This window comes from Schizosaccharomyces cryophilus (genome assembly GCF_000004155.1).
Source record: "Schizosaccharomyces cryophilus OY26 unplaced genomic scaffold supercont4.1, whole genome shotgun sequence".
NCBI classification, from domain to species: Eukaryota; Fungi; Ascomycota; class Schizosaccharomycetes; order Schizosaccharomycetales; family Schizosaccharomycetaceae; genus Schizosaccharomyces; species Schizosaccharomyces cryophilus.
Genome location: NW_013185624.1, coordinates 683,735 through 696,420, shown reverse-complemented (window position 1 = coordinate 696,420; position 12,686 = coordinate 683,735). Strand labels below are relative to the sequence as shown.

The window sequence follows — 12,686 nt, the reverse complement described above, 5'->3', positions numbered from 1 at the left end:
TTTCCGGGTTCTCTGCTCTAAGGAAGTTCTTGTTCTCCTTTCTCTTCTCTGCTTGCATATTAGGTTTTCTTGTCTTTTTCAAAAGTGTTGCTTATGTTTTGTTCTCTTTCTTTCTGCATATCTGGCCATGAAGTGCACTGACGTTTTACTATCGTACATACTGTGTTAGTCTTGCTCTCTTTCCGTTGAACTTGCCATTTTTTTTATTCGCATTTGCAGTTGCATTTGAATCCGTGTAACATTTTTAATTTTCGTGTTAGGTTATATGTTTAGTTTTCTTTTTATTCTAATTGGCTAATGAAGTATTGATAAACGTTCAAGTTTATAGCTTGCTGTTACGTGAATCAGCATAGCAGAAAGAATGCCTTACCTTACCTGGAAGAGAATCAACCTTCCGAAAAGGAATAAACAAAAAACCAAACCACAAATAAAAAAGTAAAGAGCAACAAAAAGGAAAGCCTACAGCACCCCGGATTCCCATGTTGTCTCCAACCATAGTACTAACGAGGCCCTCAGACGCTTAACTGCAGTGATCGGACGGGAACTGGTGTTTTCGCCTAGGTATGGCCGTAGACGTCTGTATCTAACCTTTTAAAAATGTAAAGCCTGTTTCTAGATTTAATTTACAGTTTAAAAATAGTCAAGTACATGTTCGAATTGATATATTTCCAATGCGTTACTAGTGAATAAACAAAGAAAAGAATGCTTGGGTTGTTTCGAATTCCTTGCATTTTCAACATTTTGTGTCTTGAGAGCACGATACTCAACAGGCCATCATGTGTTATATGAATTCTGCAATGGGCAACATCAGCTTTGTTCAATGAATAAGGAGAGAAATTGAAGTAGAAGACGAAGATTGAGTTTCAAAATAACAATCCTTTTCGTGAGTACAGCAGACAAACCGCCGCAAAAACAATTTGCCCACACCAGGAATCGAACCTGGGTCGCATCGGCCACAACGATGAGTCTTAACCACTGGACCATGTGAGCTTCTTGTTGAAGAAGAGTAAATAGAAGATATATATACAATTACAAAAGGAAGGTAGCTTAAGCTTTGACTAAAGCTCGTCGCCCTTCTGTGTTTTGAACGATATTTTTCGTTTTTTGTATCTTTAACTTCCAATTTGTCATCCTCTTGAAGAAATTATCTTCTTGTTTCGAAATAGGACATTTTCCATATGCGACTTCCAGATCCACGAAAAGATACCTATTCCCAATCTCTTTGCATCACACTTAAGAACCCATTAAGAGATATATGAATATTCAAGAGGTAATAACCTAACTTTCAAATAGTTACTGATATGATTTAGTGGGATTCACTTTCGCTCTTTCAATGGCAGGCTTGTCCAGGATTGGTTTCACATCAAAATAAATTGGTATGGGTCTAGCGAAAATTCGTATATGACCTTGAGAAACTGACTTTTAAAGAAAAGCAGGACTAGTTGTTCATGTGAAGGGACAAAGATTTTGAGCGTTGGCACATTAGATGGTCATATTCTCGTTTTCAACAGCAAGTTTGAATTACTAGTCGATTTTGTCGCTTGCGAAGGCGGCGTAACCCAACAGCTACAACTAACAAATAATCAATCTGCTCTTTGTTGTATTTGTGTATGTGAACATGTCTGCGAAAATACGTTATTACTAACTTTGCTTCGAGGTCTAGCTTGATAAACAAAATGCAATTCTAATACAATTTTGGTCTGTCAAGAATGTTCGTAAACGCATTTCCAACGACGTTGTTTGCTTATACGAACGACGACTGTATGGTATCCCGAACCCTCTATTCCCTGCAACTAGTATTGCTATTTCAGCCGACGTCTCGTTCGTGTTTTGTGGATTTGCAAATGGAACAGTGATTCAATTACAAGGAGATTTTCTTCGTGACTTGGGCTCAAAACAAGATGTGGTGTTTCGTGAAAGAGACTCTATAACCAATCTTGCTATTTTATCTCCTAGAAAGTTATTTGTATCTACTACTACGCAAACTTTTCTTTATGATATATTTGCCAAATCCATTGAAACTTTAGAGAATAGTGGTCTAGCCATTGGGTGCTCTGAAGTGTTTATGCAAAGATCTCTTGTCTGTGCCAATTCATCCTTCATCTCGGTTTATGATGCGAAAAACGTGAGTTTACTGAAAACACTTCATGTTGAAGGGACGATACAAAAGATTTTTTCCTGTTTCGGATATGTTTGCCTGCTGGTTTCTACGACTCCTTCGCTTTCTACTCAAAGCGACGGTAACATAACTAATGAGGAAACATCTCTTTGGTTCTCTATATTAGACTTGGAAAGTCAATTGACGCTATTTCATTTTGAAATAAAAGAGAAAAGCATCTCCAATATTCTGTACGCATCTGATGATTGCTTTTTCTTTTATGATGATTATCCTCCTCAACAATTAATTCGTCTTCCACAAGATTTCGTTCTTTACAAATGTTTTGAAACAGAAGAATTTGAAAAGTCATATTTACTAGCGAATTATTTAAAATGCAGCAAGGATATCATCCGTGATTGCGCTCTACGCACAGCACTCCAATACTTTGAAGGAGGTCAATCAGAAAAAGCTATCGATTATTTTATTTACGCAATTCCTTTCTCCGATTCAGCACTCATAATCAAGACTTATTTAGAAAAACGCCTTTTGAAATGCTTGCTTCGATATCTGGAAGCGTTGGCTGCAGAGGGACACGCCTATTCATTTGAACAATCTACGTTAATCTTTCTTTACGTAAAGCTGCGAAAATTTAATTCTTTAATGACCTATGCAAAAAGTGGTACCTGTTCCACAGAGCTCTTACTCCCCATCCTCCGAAAATATAAATGCTTTGATCAAATGGAGGCATTGGGTAAAATTTGGAATATGCCTTTTGTTTGTTTAGAGGTTTACCAGGAGAAAAATTTAAAAGAGAAAGCATTTCACTTTCTTGAGAATTGCCATGATTACATCGATATGATAGGAATCTCGAATCAGTTTGGTACATGGTTTATAAACTCGGATCCTCTGAGATTTACAGATAAAATGGCTGAAGTATCTGTCAGTTTATTAAAACTAGGAAAAGAGAAAAACTTAATAACGTTTTTAAAAGCTGTTTACCTCTCTACATTTATGCAACAACCAGATTTGCAGATGAGACTGTGGGATACCGTAAAAGTGCATTCAAAGGACCCAATTGTTTTGAAGTTCATTAATACCAGAAAGCTTCATGCTCTTATACAAAAAGAAATGAAATGCATGAATCCGGATAATGAGTCAGAAGCTTTCCTTCTAATCAAAGATTGCAAAGGTTTACTGGATTATGAATCATCCATATTGTCTTTACAGGCAGTTCATTGGAGCAATGCCCTAGATCTTTTGTACTCCCAAAAATCTCTAAACTCTGGCTCTAATGATACAATAATTCAGAAACTCCTAAAAGACCCAAAAACAGCAGATCATCTTACTGAAATTTATGATGATGAAGCTATGCTTCACCTCTTAAGATTCCTAGTGCAGGAACGCTCGATCACTAACGTACATGAAGATTTATTTTTTAAGATTCTAGAAAACTGTTTCATACAATTTAAAATTCCGATCCAACATATTTTAGATATATTGATGAAGGACCAGACCTTGACCTTGGGGACTATAAAAAAGCTCTTATTAAGATGGGAAACTCATTGTTCGTCTCGGATCGACGAAAACGATAGACAGTATACGTATCTTCAAAAAGAGCTGGTTAGTAACCAAAGCCAATTGAACTCAATCCCTACCGAGGATCAATTATGTGATACTTGTGAGGGAGTATTGAAGATACCGTTCAGCAGCTATAGTTGTCTTCACCTAGTTCACAGAGACTGCGCTACAGAATCGATTTGTCCGAAATGCAAATCTGGAGTCTTAGATGTTCCTCCCATCAATCATGACAAGCACCCATCTTCTTTCCATGAGCTTTTTAGTCAACTGTCTCTTCTAGAATCTTTTATGCTATAATGTTTTCAACGCCAATTTTTACCTTAATCTTTGCAATTCCCTTCCATTACAAATATTAATAAAAAAAAGGTCATTCATTTGGATATCATTAACTAAATGAGCCGATAAGCACCTAGTGGACGAAGTTATTCTTCTTCTTCACTGGCAGATTGATCCTCCTCTTTGGATCCCTCTCCTTGCTTAGATTCGTCTTTGGCATCAGACGACTCTTGCTCGTCATTTTTTGCTGTTTCAGACGAATCTTTTTCTTCTTTCTTCTCGTCCTCATCCTCATCTTCATCTACCAAACCGAGAGCACTGGTAACCTCACCAACCATACGCTTGAATTGCATCCATTCATTAGGATTCAACGCAATTCCCTTCTTTCCGGGAAGCATTTCACCATCCTTTTCATAATATTCACGAATATGGACATATGTGGTTCCACGAAATTCAGACAAGGTCACTCTTTTTTTACCAGAATCATTCAACTACATTTGAAGAACGCGTCAATAATTTATTGCAGAGGCTGTCACTCTCTTTACTTACTGTCCAGTGCACTTCTTTATCATTTTCAGTCTTTTGTTTCTTGGTATTAGCTGCTTCGCTTGATTTTGAAGTGCGTTTTCCAGCCATAGTTGTTGTGTATGGTTTTGAATTCATCTAGTGAGACGCGAAAACAATTTTGATATGCGTCATGTCATTACTTTCGTATTTCTTTGTGACTCGTTCCTTTACTTTAATAAACAGTGAACCACATATAAACAGTTGATCGTTTTTACTTTTTTTGTTTATTTGAAATTCGCATATGAAAACTAAAGGTAAAAAAAAGTTTTTATTTTCTATTTTGATTCATGAGTTTATTAGCTAAAGAAAGTTGTCATTTTTGATACTTGATTTAGAATTAATTAATAAATGACATTATATTGCAAGCTTCATGCTTCATTCGTAACCTTAAAAACAATGTAAAGAAAGACAAGACTGAAATAACAAAGAAACAAAACGGAGGACTAAAAGATAAAGACTGACGGTAGGTCTATTAGGGGATATTATATTTAGTCAGTGTCAGTCGTGTTATCATAGCTGGAATTTTTTTAGCTATTTTCATACGATTCCATTCAAATGCTTTCGAGTTTTTTGTTACGGGCCCGAGCCCTAGCCAGAGCCCCAAAAATTGGATAGACCATGATTGAACTAGCAAAAAATCCAACAGCAATTCCTATAGCTATTTCAACCATCGTAAACCCAAATTCCAAACTGCTATTTTGGTTTTTCGATTGAGAATAAATAGTCGTATTTGTAGTTGTATTATGACTCACAATGTTAGTAGCTGTGTACAAACCACCACTCACGCCTCCTTGAGCAGCGAAACCAGAGGGAACTAGCAAAAAAATAGCAGGAATTACAACGACAAAAGAAGAAGATTTGATGAAGTGCGAATAAGAACTCCCGAAACATCCAATCACGAAGGAGGCAAGTGCACTGGATATCTGTCCCGTACCAAAATGCATAGAGGCATAAAAATACACAATATAGCCAACTATGGACACTACTACCTGCACACACCATTGCTTCGGATGAGACTGCGTAACGAACAATAGGCAGAGAGTATACAAAGGTATTAAAAGTATGTACCACTTTTGATCAATTCCTATTTCACGCAAGCATGAGTAATTCTTAGTAGCATTCGTATCCATCCAGCCATAAAGAGCAGCCCCAATTGTTATACCAAAACTCAAAAACAATGAGAATATGATAGCATACAACATGCGAACTCCTCCGGAAACAATATTTTTGGATTGCAATTCTAAGACACCGCAAAAAACAATATAACCTGGAAGGATAAGCGAAACGGCACCTTCAACCAAAGCAGAAAAGCAAAATAGAGGCTTCGTATTTTTACTAATACTTCCAAATGCCCGCCCCAAAAAGGACAAAACAATGGCTCCAATAACCTCAAATAACTTGTCAAACAATGACGACCGAGGGGCAAGATACACTCGGAAAATTCCCAGAAGTAATCCTAACAAAAATCCCATCGGCATATCAAGCCATCCTCCGCCGTAAGCCACTGGCAAGATGCAAGCACTAGCGAGACCATGCATGAAAGCAACTAGCCATTTTCGATAAAGTGGTCGAAAAGTCATAATATTCTTCAAAATATCCATACCATCCTCGGCGCTCAATTTATCCAGCATTACATAACGGTAGATTTCATTCACTAAACCGAGTTTATTCAAGTCCATTTGTGATGTAATTCCTACAAATTGCATATCCGAATGTCCCTTCTCAGTCCTGAAAGATAAAAGCATACAGTCAGGAAGATATAGGAAATTCGCACGGAGATCTAAAATGCGACAGGCTACCTGGAGGTTTCGCAGTATCTTATGACTCGGACATCCATATAGCATCAGCGTTTCGCACAAGAGAAGTATAAATTCACAACGTTTTTCATAAGGAGATGGGTGAACGGTAATTCGAAATTGATCATCCACGTATAGTCTTGACCAACCTAATTTATATAATAAGCTGTTCAATTTACCCCCACCTCTACAAAATGAAGAAGAATCAATAGGATCAGTGATCTTGTTCTTTTCGATGTCATTTGACACTTCTGTCCTAAGACGAGAAAGAACACTTCCTAAAGATTTTCCATAGCGATCAATAGAGCTATCGATGGGTACCATATATGCGCTGGCATCAACGTTAAGAAACAGTGATAAGAACTTCCCAAGGAAGCCTTGCTTTTCAAGAGGTATGTAATGTTCGTAGGTCAAGAGTGATTTGTCAGTAATTTCGCTGTTCATGTAAGCGTGATGGCGCATCTGGATAAGGCGCGTTGAAGCTGTCGAATGAGTAGGTTCTTCAAAGTTAGCGGAAGTCAATGTAATCTTTGGGATACTGTCTCTTGTAGGAGAAGGGGGTCTCGATAATTTTTCGGTTGACAACCTCCTACTGGACTGCAGTAATGTATTACTCGAAGTGGAACTGTCAGACGATGATTGATCAGAGGAAAATGGATTTTCCCCCAAGGATGACAGAGATGAAAAACTGTTCATGGACGATACTCGACTATGACGAATATTAGACTGTACATTAGTTGTTTTCGAGCTTCTGTTTGAATTACCAGAGAAAGAACCTCTCTCCGAAACGGAACCCCTCGATGGTATAATAGTGGGAATATTCCGAAGCGTTTGCAAATCTCTCTGATTCCTGGCAAGCGTCAGAGATTTAGGTCGATTCGAACGACTTATTCTGGTGGAAGGGGCAAATCTTATGTTACGTCTAGATTGTACAGGACTGGATGCCGTTCGACGATGGGCAGAACCTCCCTCTGACCGATAGGAACTCAAATTATTTTGCATCAGCTCGTTGTCTGTTCCAAAAACAGGACTGCGAAACTGTTGCTCACGCATATCCGAGCCATTAGACAACCTTTGAACTCCTTCTTGGACATTTTCTGGAGGATAAAAAGGGCCAGGACTCAGCCAATTCGTTTGCTCGGGGTCTAAACGAAGTTGGATCCCCATGGTAAAAAGAACAGAAAAATTCTTCCACCAGATACCAAACAATCAGAAGGATTCAAGCACCACACGTGTGTGTTTCGTGCAAAAGAAACAAGACATATTCACTCGACAAACGGACTTGAGCATGATTTGCCAATTGCCGCCTCATTGCCCCATTTCACCCATGTTGCGTAATAATGATAATTTCAAGAATTCCAATTAGTCCAGCAGAAATAGGCTAATGTTCATTATTAAATTAGCTAAAGTAAAGAGGCGAGTCCATATATACGCCACTAAATTGTATTCATGCCTTATCGGTTCTCAAGTAGAAGCACAAGAATTTCGAAAGAAAGAAAAAGGAATTCTATTTGATAAGTAAGCCTTATTGAATCGACCCAAAAGGTAGCTTTAGAATAGTTTAGTTTGTACACTTATTCCAAAAGGCTGTGTATTATAACAGGAAACACGCCAAATTAACGGTGAAATCTTATACACGAACGCGATTGTTTCCTTCCCATATTTTTTTGTTTCAATGTAAACATCTTTGTTTATTCAATCTGAAAATAGACTTCGCCACTTCAGGTGTGGTGGAGACCGATCAATTGAACAAAACCTGGATTACATGTAAACAAACATCGAAAAAGTAAACAAAACATGGATGTTGTTTACAAATTTCCTTCTGAAAAGAATTTCCAATAAACAATTACCTGGTGCTCAACACTTTCTTTACGAAAATACTGTTTTTATAAGAACAAGTCCAAAGTCTGCTTTGGAAATTCATTGTTAGTAATAAATCCAATTCGTTCTTGATAATTATTCATCAAGTTTGCAACATTATCGATATGTCAGACTCTCAGCCCATATCACCTTCTTTTGAAGCACTTAAAGACAGCAGCAAGGTGGATCCTGCATCTACTGATGATGAAATTACTAATAATACCTTTCCTGACAAGGAGCGAGGAGTGAATATTGATCATTTGAGCCCTTCTATTGCAATCTCAGAGCTAACAGATACTGCCACGGAGAAAATGGAAGAGTTAACCGTTGATCCTGAAACGGAAGAAACTCAAAACAATCGGGACAACGCAGATCAGGAGGAGCAGAATGCAGAGCAGGAGGAAAATGCAGAGCAGGAGGAGGACAATGTAGAGCAGGTGGACGAAGACGACTCCGAACCCTCACAAATTGAGAAAACAGAGGAAACTCCTGAAGACGTAAATTCGAGAAAGAATGAAACAGAAATGGCTTCTGCTTCTGCTTCACAAATGAAAAGCTCGAAATCCATAAAGTCCACAAAGTCCAGGAAATCCATGAAATCTGTGAAATCCATGAAAAAGGATACGGCACTCAGCAACGCTCTAGTCCCCTGTAATCGAATTGGAATTAATGACTTTAACCAACAGTATTACAGAAAGACATGCAAGGATGGCATTCATCTAAACTTGATCGTCGTTGGTGAATACAGTCTAGGAAAGACCACCTTCATCAAGTCCTTCTTGCAAAACATGGATGAGACAAGACCGAAACATACTCATGAATTCACCCCGTATAAAGCAGAATTGTCAGATGGAGAACAACTTTTCCACGTCAACATCATTGATACACCTGGCTTCGGCGAGAAAAGTGACAACAGCAATTGGTAAGTAACTCTACATCTCTAAGTACATAATACTAATACTAATACGTGAACTTTAGTTGGCGACCTATTGCAGCAAACATACTTCAGCGCTTGAATGAGTACTTTGAGAATGAAACGAAGCCACAGAGAAACCCTTACTACAATGATAACAGAATGCATGCTTGCCTCTTTTTCTTAAATCCCAATGGACATCGACTCCAGCCGCTCGAAAGTTACCTCATGAAAAAAATCGACCGGTTTGTAAATGTCATCCCTATCATTGGAAAAGCAGATACAATGACTCCTGAGGAACTGGAAAACTTCAAGGAGCGTATTGCAGAGGACTTGATTAACGAAAAAATATATAGCTTCTCGGAACATTCTGATAATGACAAGAAAAGCAAGAATTCTCTTCCATTTGCTATAGTTGGTTCCAATCAATATATTGACAAAGATGGAAAACCCATTCGTGGTAGACAATATCCTTGGGGAACTGTTGACATTGATGACCCCGAACAAAGCGATTTCTGTCGACTTCGAAATTTCTTATTGTACACGCATAATGAGGGACTACGCAATAAAACCCATCGTCTCATCTACGATACTTTTCGTCAAGAAAAGCTAACAACACTGAATGAGCAATCTGACTTCAAGTTCATAAGGTTTGTCACTACTTTGTATAAACCGGGCGCATTTAGCTAACAGAATTATAGTGCTGAAGAAGTTAACAAGCAATATATTCAGAAACAATTACGATTGGTTGAGGATGCATTGACGAAAGGCTTGAGATCGCAATTTAAAGAAAAAGAAAACAACCTCGAGCTTATGGAAAAGCATCTTCGAACGCACCATAAGGATTATAAACATGTCCTTAAGAAACGAATGGTTAGCTTGGAAGAAGAAAAGAATCGTTTAATTAAGGAGATTGGACCCGATAAAATCCGAAAGGCAGGTATCGTTATATAAGCATAGTACCTTCTCATACTGTTTACGCGTTGAAGGAGTTAGTCCAAGCTTGTACTTACTTAACTTTATTCACGAGTCATAAAAGTACAAATAGTATCTTTTAGAGTATACTTTTTCACGTTACGTATGTCCATTATGACAGATAATTAATGGATTAAGATCATAAATGAATATCGTTAAACTAGGTATGAATGCAGCATTCAATATTCGCCGAATTGAACGTGACCAGTAGCCATAGCATGCGCAGAAGCGTCTTTTTCACCTACTAAACCTGCACCGCAAATGTTGCAACGAATTGTAAACGATGCAGTATCTGTATAATAATGCATATTTCTCAATAAGGAGGCAAGTTGTTGTATATATGGTAAAGTAGTATCATCTGTAGCATCAAACAAAATAATATCGGCATCTGTATCCCAAAGTACAGAAGCCAAAGCGGCTAAATCATAATGGATACCAGAATAAACGATAAAAGTCCGCTGACCAGTGGCTGGTTGGGGATTGTAAGAATCGACACGCCCAGTCTGAACATCAACAGAGCAAATTTCTATGTTGAAATGAGCGGAAAGGACGGACAACTCGATATAGCCACCCCAACTCGACTCCTTACGAATCCATGTAGCGTATTCCATCGGAGGTTTTCCCAAAACCGCTGTAGAGTATAACTCGGGATTAGACAAAACAGTGCTGGCGACTACTTCGCGAAGGTCATAAGGAGAGGACCCCAAGGGTTTAGATAAGGCACGAAAAAGACAAGAGTTATCATCAGGCATTACTCGAAGAGCAATGTCCCCGAGCGGCGTGTTCACGTAAGGAGGATCTTGAGAACCATTGGTAGATGCTTGAGTACTTGGTAAGGTTGTTGCATTGAGAGATTTTTCGGTAGGTCTAGAGACAGCTTGAGGCGCATTTGAAGCTGAAGTGGATGGATTTGTTGTAGTTGACGGAGATTTAACGACTAGAATCTGTTGTCCGGAAGAGATCACATTGGAAATAGGCGACTCCAAATCATGTAACGGAATATCTTTTGGAGGAAATCCGAACTTAATAGAAATTGAGTCTGGAGTAAGAGAAAATGTGGCGGCTGCAGTTTCCAAGAAGCTTTTTACTGAAGCATCAACAGGAATGGTTGCAACTGAAGACTTGTCCATATACTTCAACCGAAGGCGAAGATTCGACATATTGAAATCTGGAAGAAACAGAGAGAAACTAAAGAAAAAGTAGGTATAGTGGAGGAAACCAAAAAAGCTTTACTTCTATTCTGTAGAATCTCAATATACGTAAAAGAAAAGAAGCGTTCAAACGTGAAATTTCGACTGCGAAAAGAGCAAGTATAGATGTATTAGTAAACAACAAATGTCACAAGAACGTCTAGCAACTTCTAATAAATTGACGTTTCAGAACAACGAAAAGTCAATTTGCTTGGTAAGATAGCTTAGCTCATGTTGTTTAAAGTATCGTAACACGTATTTACGTAACGCGTTAGCGTGTTTAATACGTTCGGTACTTTCTGGTAATATAACCTTTTGACCTTGTAACGTAAAGCGGTATTCCATAAACTTCTGAAGCCTTCGTACTTGACGATACTACCACTTTGTTGAAGTCTCGAGGGACGCGTTGTTTTGCCAGATTTTAGCAAAGATTTAGGGTAATTTTCGCTATATTTTTGTAATTGAATTCTTAAATTTGTTTATATCGACAGAGAAAGCAGAAAAAAGAAGATGTCAAGGAAAGTGGTAAACGCGCCTCGGTTGCAAGGATTGAGTCGATTGCGCGTGCGTCCAAAAAAAGAAAGACAAGCCATTCCTTGTAGTCAAGAAATGGCAGCGCTTTTGGGTTGCTGGCAAAACAACAGTGGTAATACGAATTCTTCACAATGTCTAAAAGTGGCTGCCTCTTTAGAGAACTGTATGAAGAGTCAGGTAAGTTTCTACGAAAGCATTTTTTATTTTTTATTACTATTTTTCTTTGCACATATATGCAACCATTGGCCTAGTTTTTTGCTAACACTGTATTTTAGCATGGTAAACAAAAGTCAGAAAACACCATCAACTATCACTTGGCTCGATTAGGAAAGCTCCTTTGATAATTTCTTTCTCTGTTAATTTCTTTACATATTCCTTCTTTAACGATATGTTCCACAAAATAAAGCGCTGCTTTTTGACGCAGTAAACTCTGTTTGTTCTAGCAAGCACTTAAAAGACGCTACTTGCCTATTCTGTTTTTGCAAAACATACACTATGGTGAAAGGTGTGAGAAATCCCCTCTCTTTTATATATGCATTTGATTCTTATTCAGTTTCCTAGTATCTTCAAGCATTAACTTTTTATTTCTTTTCTTGTCTTGTGAAAATGTTTCTATCGCCATCCTTTGTTTAGACTTGTTTTAAATTTTTATTGCTGAAACTGTTGACAAACAATTGAGTAAGATTTGGCACACCGATGAATTAAACTTGAAACAATCTTAAACTTACGGACGCTTTCTACGACGAATTCCTTTTCTATGCATGCATGAAACCTTTGGATCAGTTACTCAATGAAAAGACAATTCCGTGAATTTTTTTTAAGCGAACAAACACTATTACAAAACAGGAACGTTGCAAGCTATGAAAATCAAACCATTTTATAAAAGAGACCGAAAATTA

At 37.9% G+C, this 12,686-nt stretch overlaps 6 protein-coding genes and 2 non-coding genes across 8 annotated transcripts; 3 read left to right on the top strand and 5 right to left on the bottom strand.

The window, feature by feature from the left end:
- Window positions 1-456: 456 nt before the first annotated feature.
- SPOG_16122 lies at window positions 457-571 on the bottom strand. Its single transcript, XR_001203052.1, has one exon. It is a non-coding gene; the product is annotated as a 5S ribosomal RNA (ribosomal RNA).
- Window positions 572-918: 347 nt separating this feature from the next.
- SPOG_16121 lies at window positions 919-990 on the bottom strand. Its single transcript has one exon. It is a non-coding gene; the product is annotated as a tRNA-His (tRNA).
- A 224-nt stretch (window positions 991-1,214) lies between these two features.
- Window positions 1,215-4,904, top strand: SPOG_03874 (zinc finger protein Pep5/Vps11-like protein). Its single transcript, XM_013166138.1, has 4 exons — window positions 1,215-1,270; window positions 1,311-1,376; window positions 1,429-1,608; window positions 1,664-4,904. Exons 1-4 carry the CDS (start codon window positions 1,256-1,258, stop codon window positions 3,971-3,973), a joined length of 2,571 nt encoding a protein of 856 aa, XP_013021592.1. The 5' UTR covers window positions 1,215-1,255; the 3' UTR covers window positions 3,974-4,904.
- On the bottom strand, window positions 3,484-4,647 carry SPOG_03873 (transcription coactivator PC4). The gene is made up of 2 exons (XM_013166137.1): window positions 4,502-4,647; window positions 3,484-4,443 (listed from the first exon to the last, which is right to left on the bottom strand). Exons 1-2 carry the CDS (start codon window positions 4,613-4,615, stop codon window positions 4,099-4,101), a joined length of 459 nt encoding a protein of 152 aa, XP_013021591.1. The 5' UTR covers window positions 4,616-4,647; the 3' UTR covers window positions 3,484-4,098.
- Window positions 4,905-5,070: 166 nt separating the features above from the next.
- Window positions 5,071-7,368, bottom strand: SPOG_03872 (DUF1212 family protein; the record flags this gene model as incomplete). The annotated part of the gene is made up of 1 exon (XM_013166136.1): window positions 5,071-7,368. One exon carries the CDS (start codon window positions 7,366-7,368, stop codon window positions 5,071-5,073), a length of 2,298 nt encoding a protein of 765 aa, XP_013021590.1.
- A 387-nt stretch (window positions 7,369-7,755) lies between these two features.
- SPOG_03871 (septin Spn5) lies at window positions 7,756-10,257 on the top strand. Its single transcript, XM_013166135.1, has 3 exons — window positions 7,756-9,097; window positions 9,154-9,738; window positions 9,790-10,257. Exons 1-3 carry the CDS (start codon window positions 8,301-8,303, stop codon window positions 10,040-10,042), a joined length of 1,635 nt encoding a protein of 544 aa, XP_013021589.1. The 5' UTR covers window positions 7,756-8,300; the 3' UTR covers window positions 10,043-10,257.
- On the bottom strand, window positions 10,243-11,223 carry SPOG_03870 (ubiquitin-specific protease; the record flags this gene model as incomplete). Its single annotated transcript, XM_013166134.1, has 1 exon — window positions 10,243-11,223. One exon carries the CDS (start codon window positions 11,221-11,223, stop codon window positions 10,243-10,245), a length of 981 nt encoding a protein of 326 aa, XP_013021588.1.
- A 381-nt stretch (window positions 11,224-11,604) lies between these two features.
- On the top strand, window positions 11,605-12,408 carry SPOG_03869 (ribosomal protein subunit Mrp10). Its single transcript, XM_013166133.1, has 2 exons — window positions 11,605-11,964; window positions 12,063-12,408. The coding sequence occupies exons 1-2, from the start codon at window positions 11,764-11,766 to the stop codon at window positions 12,126-12,128; spliced, it is 267 nt and encodes an 88-aa protein (XP_013021587.1). The 5' UTR covers window positions 11,605-11,763; the 3' UTR covers window positions 12,129-12,408.
- The last annotated feature ends 278 nt before the right edge of the window (window positions 12,409-12,686 follow it).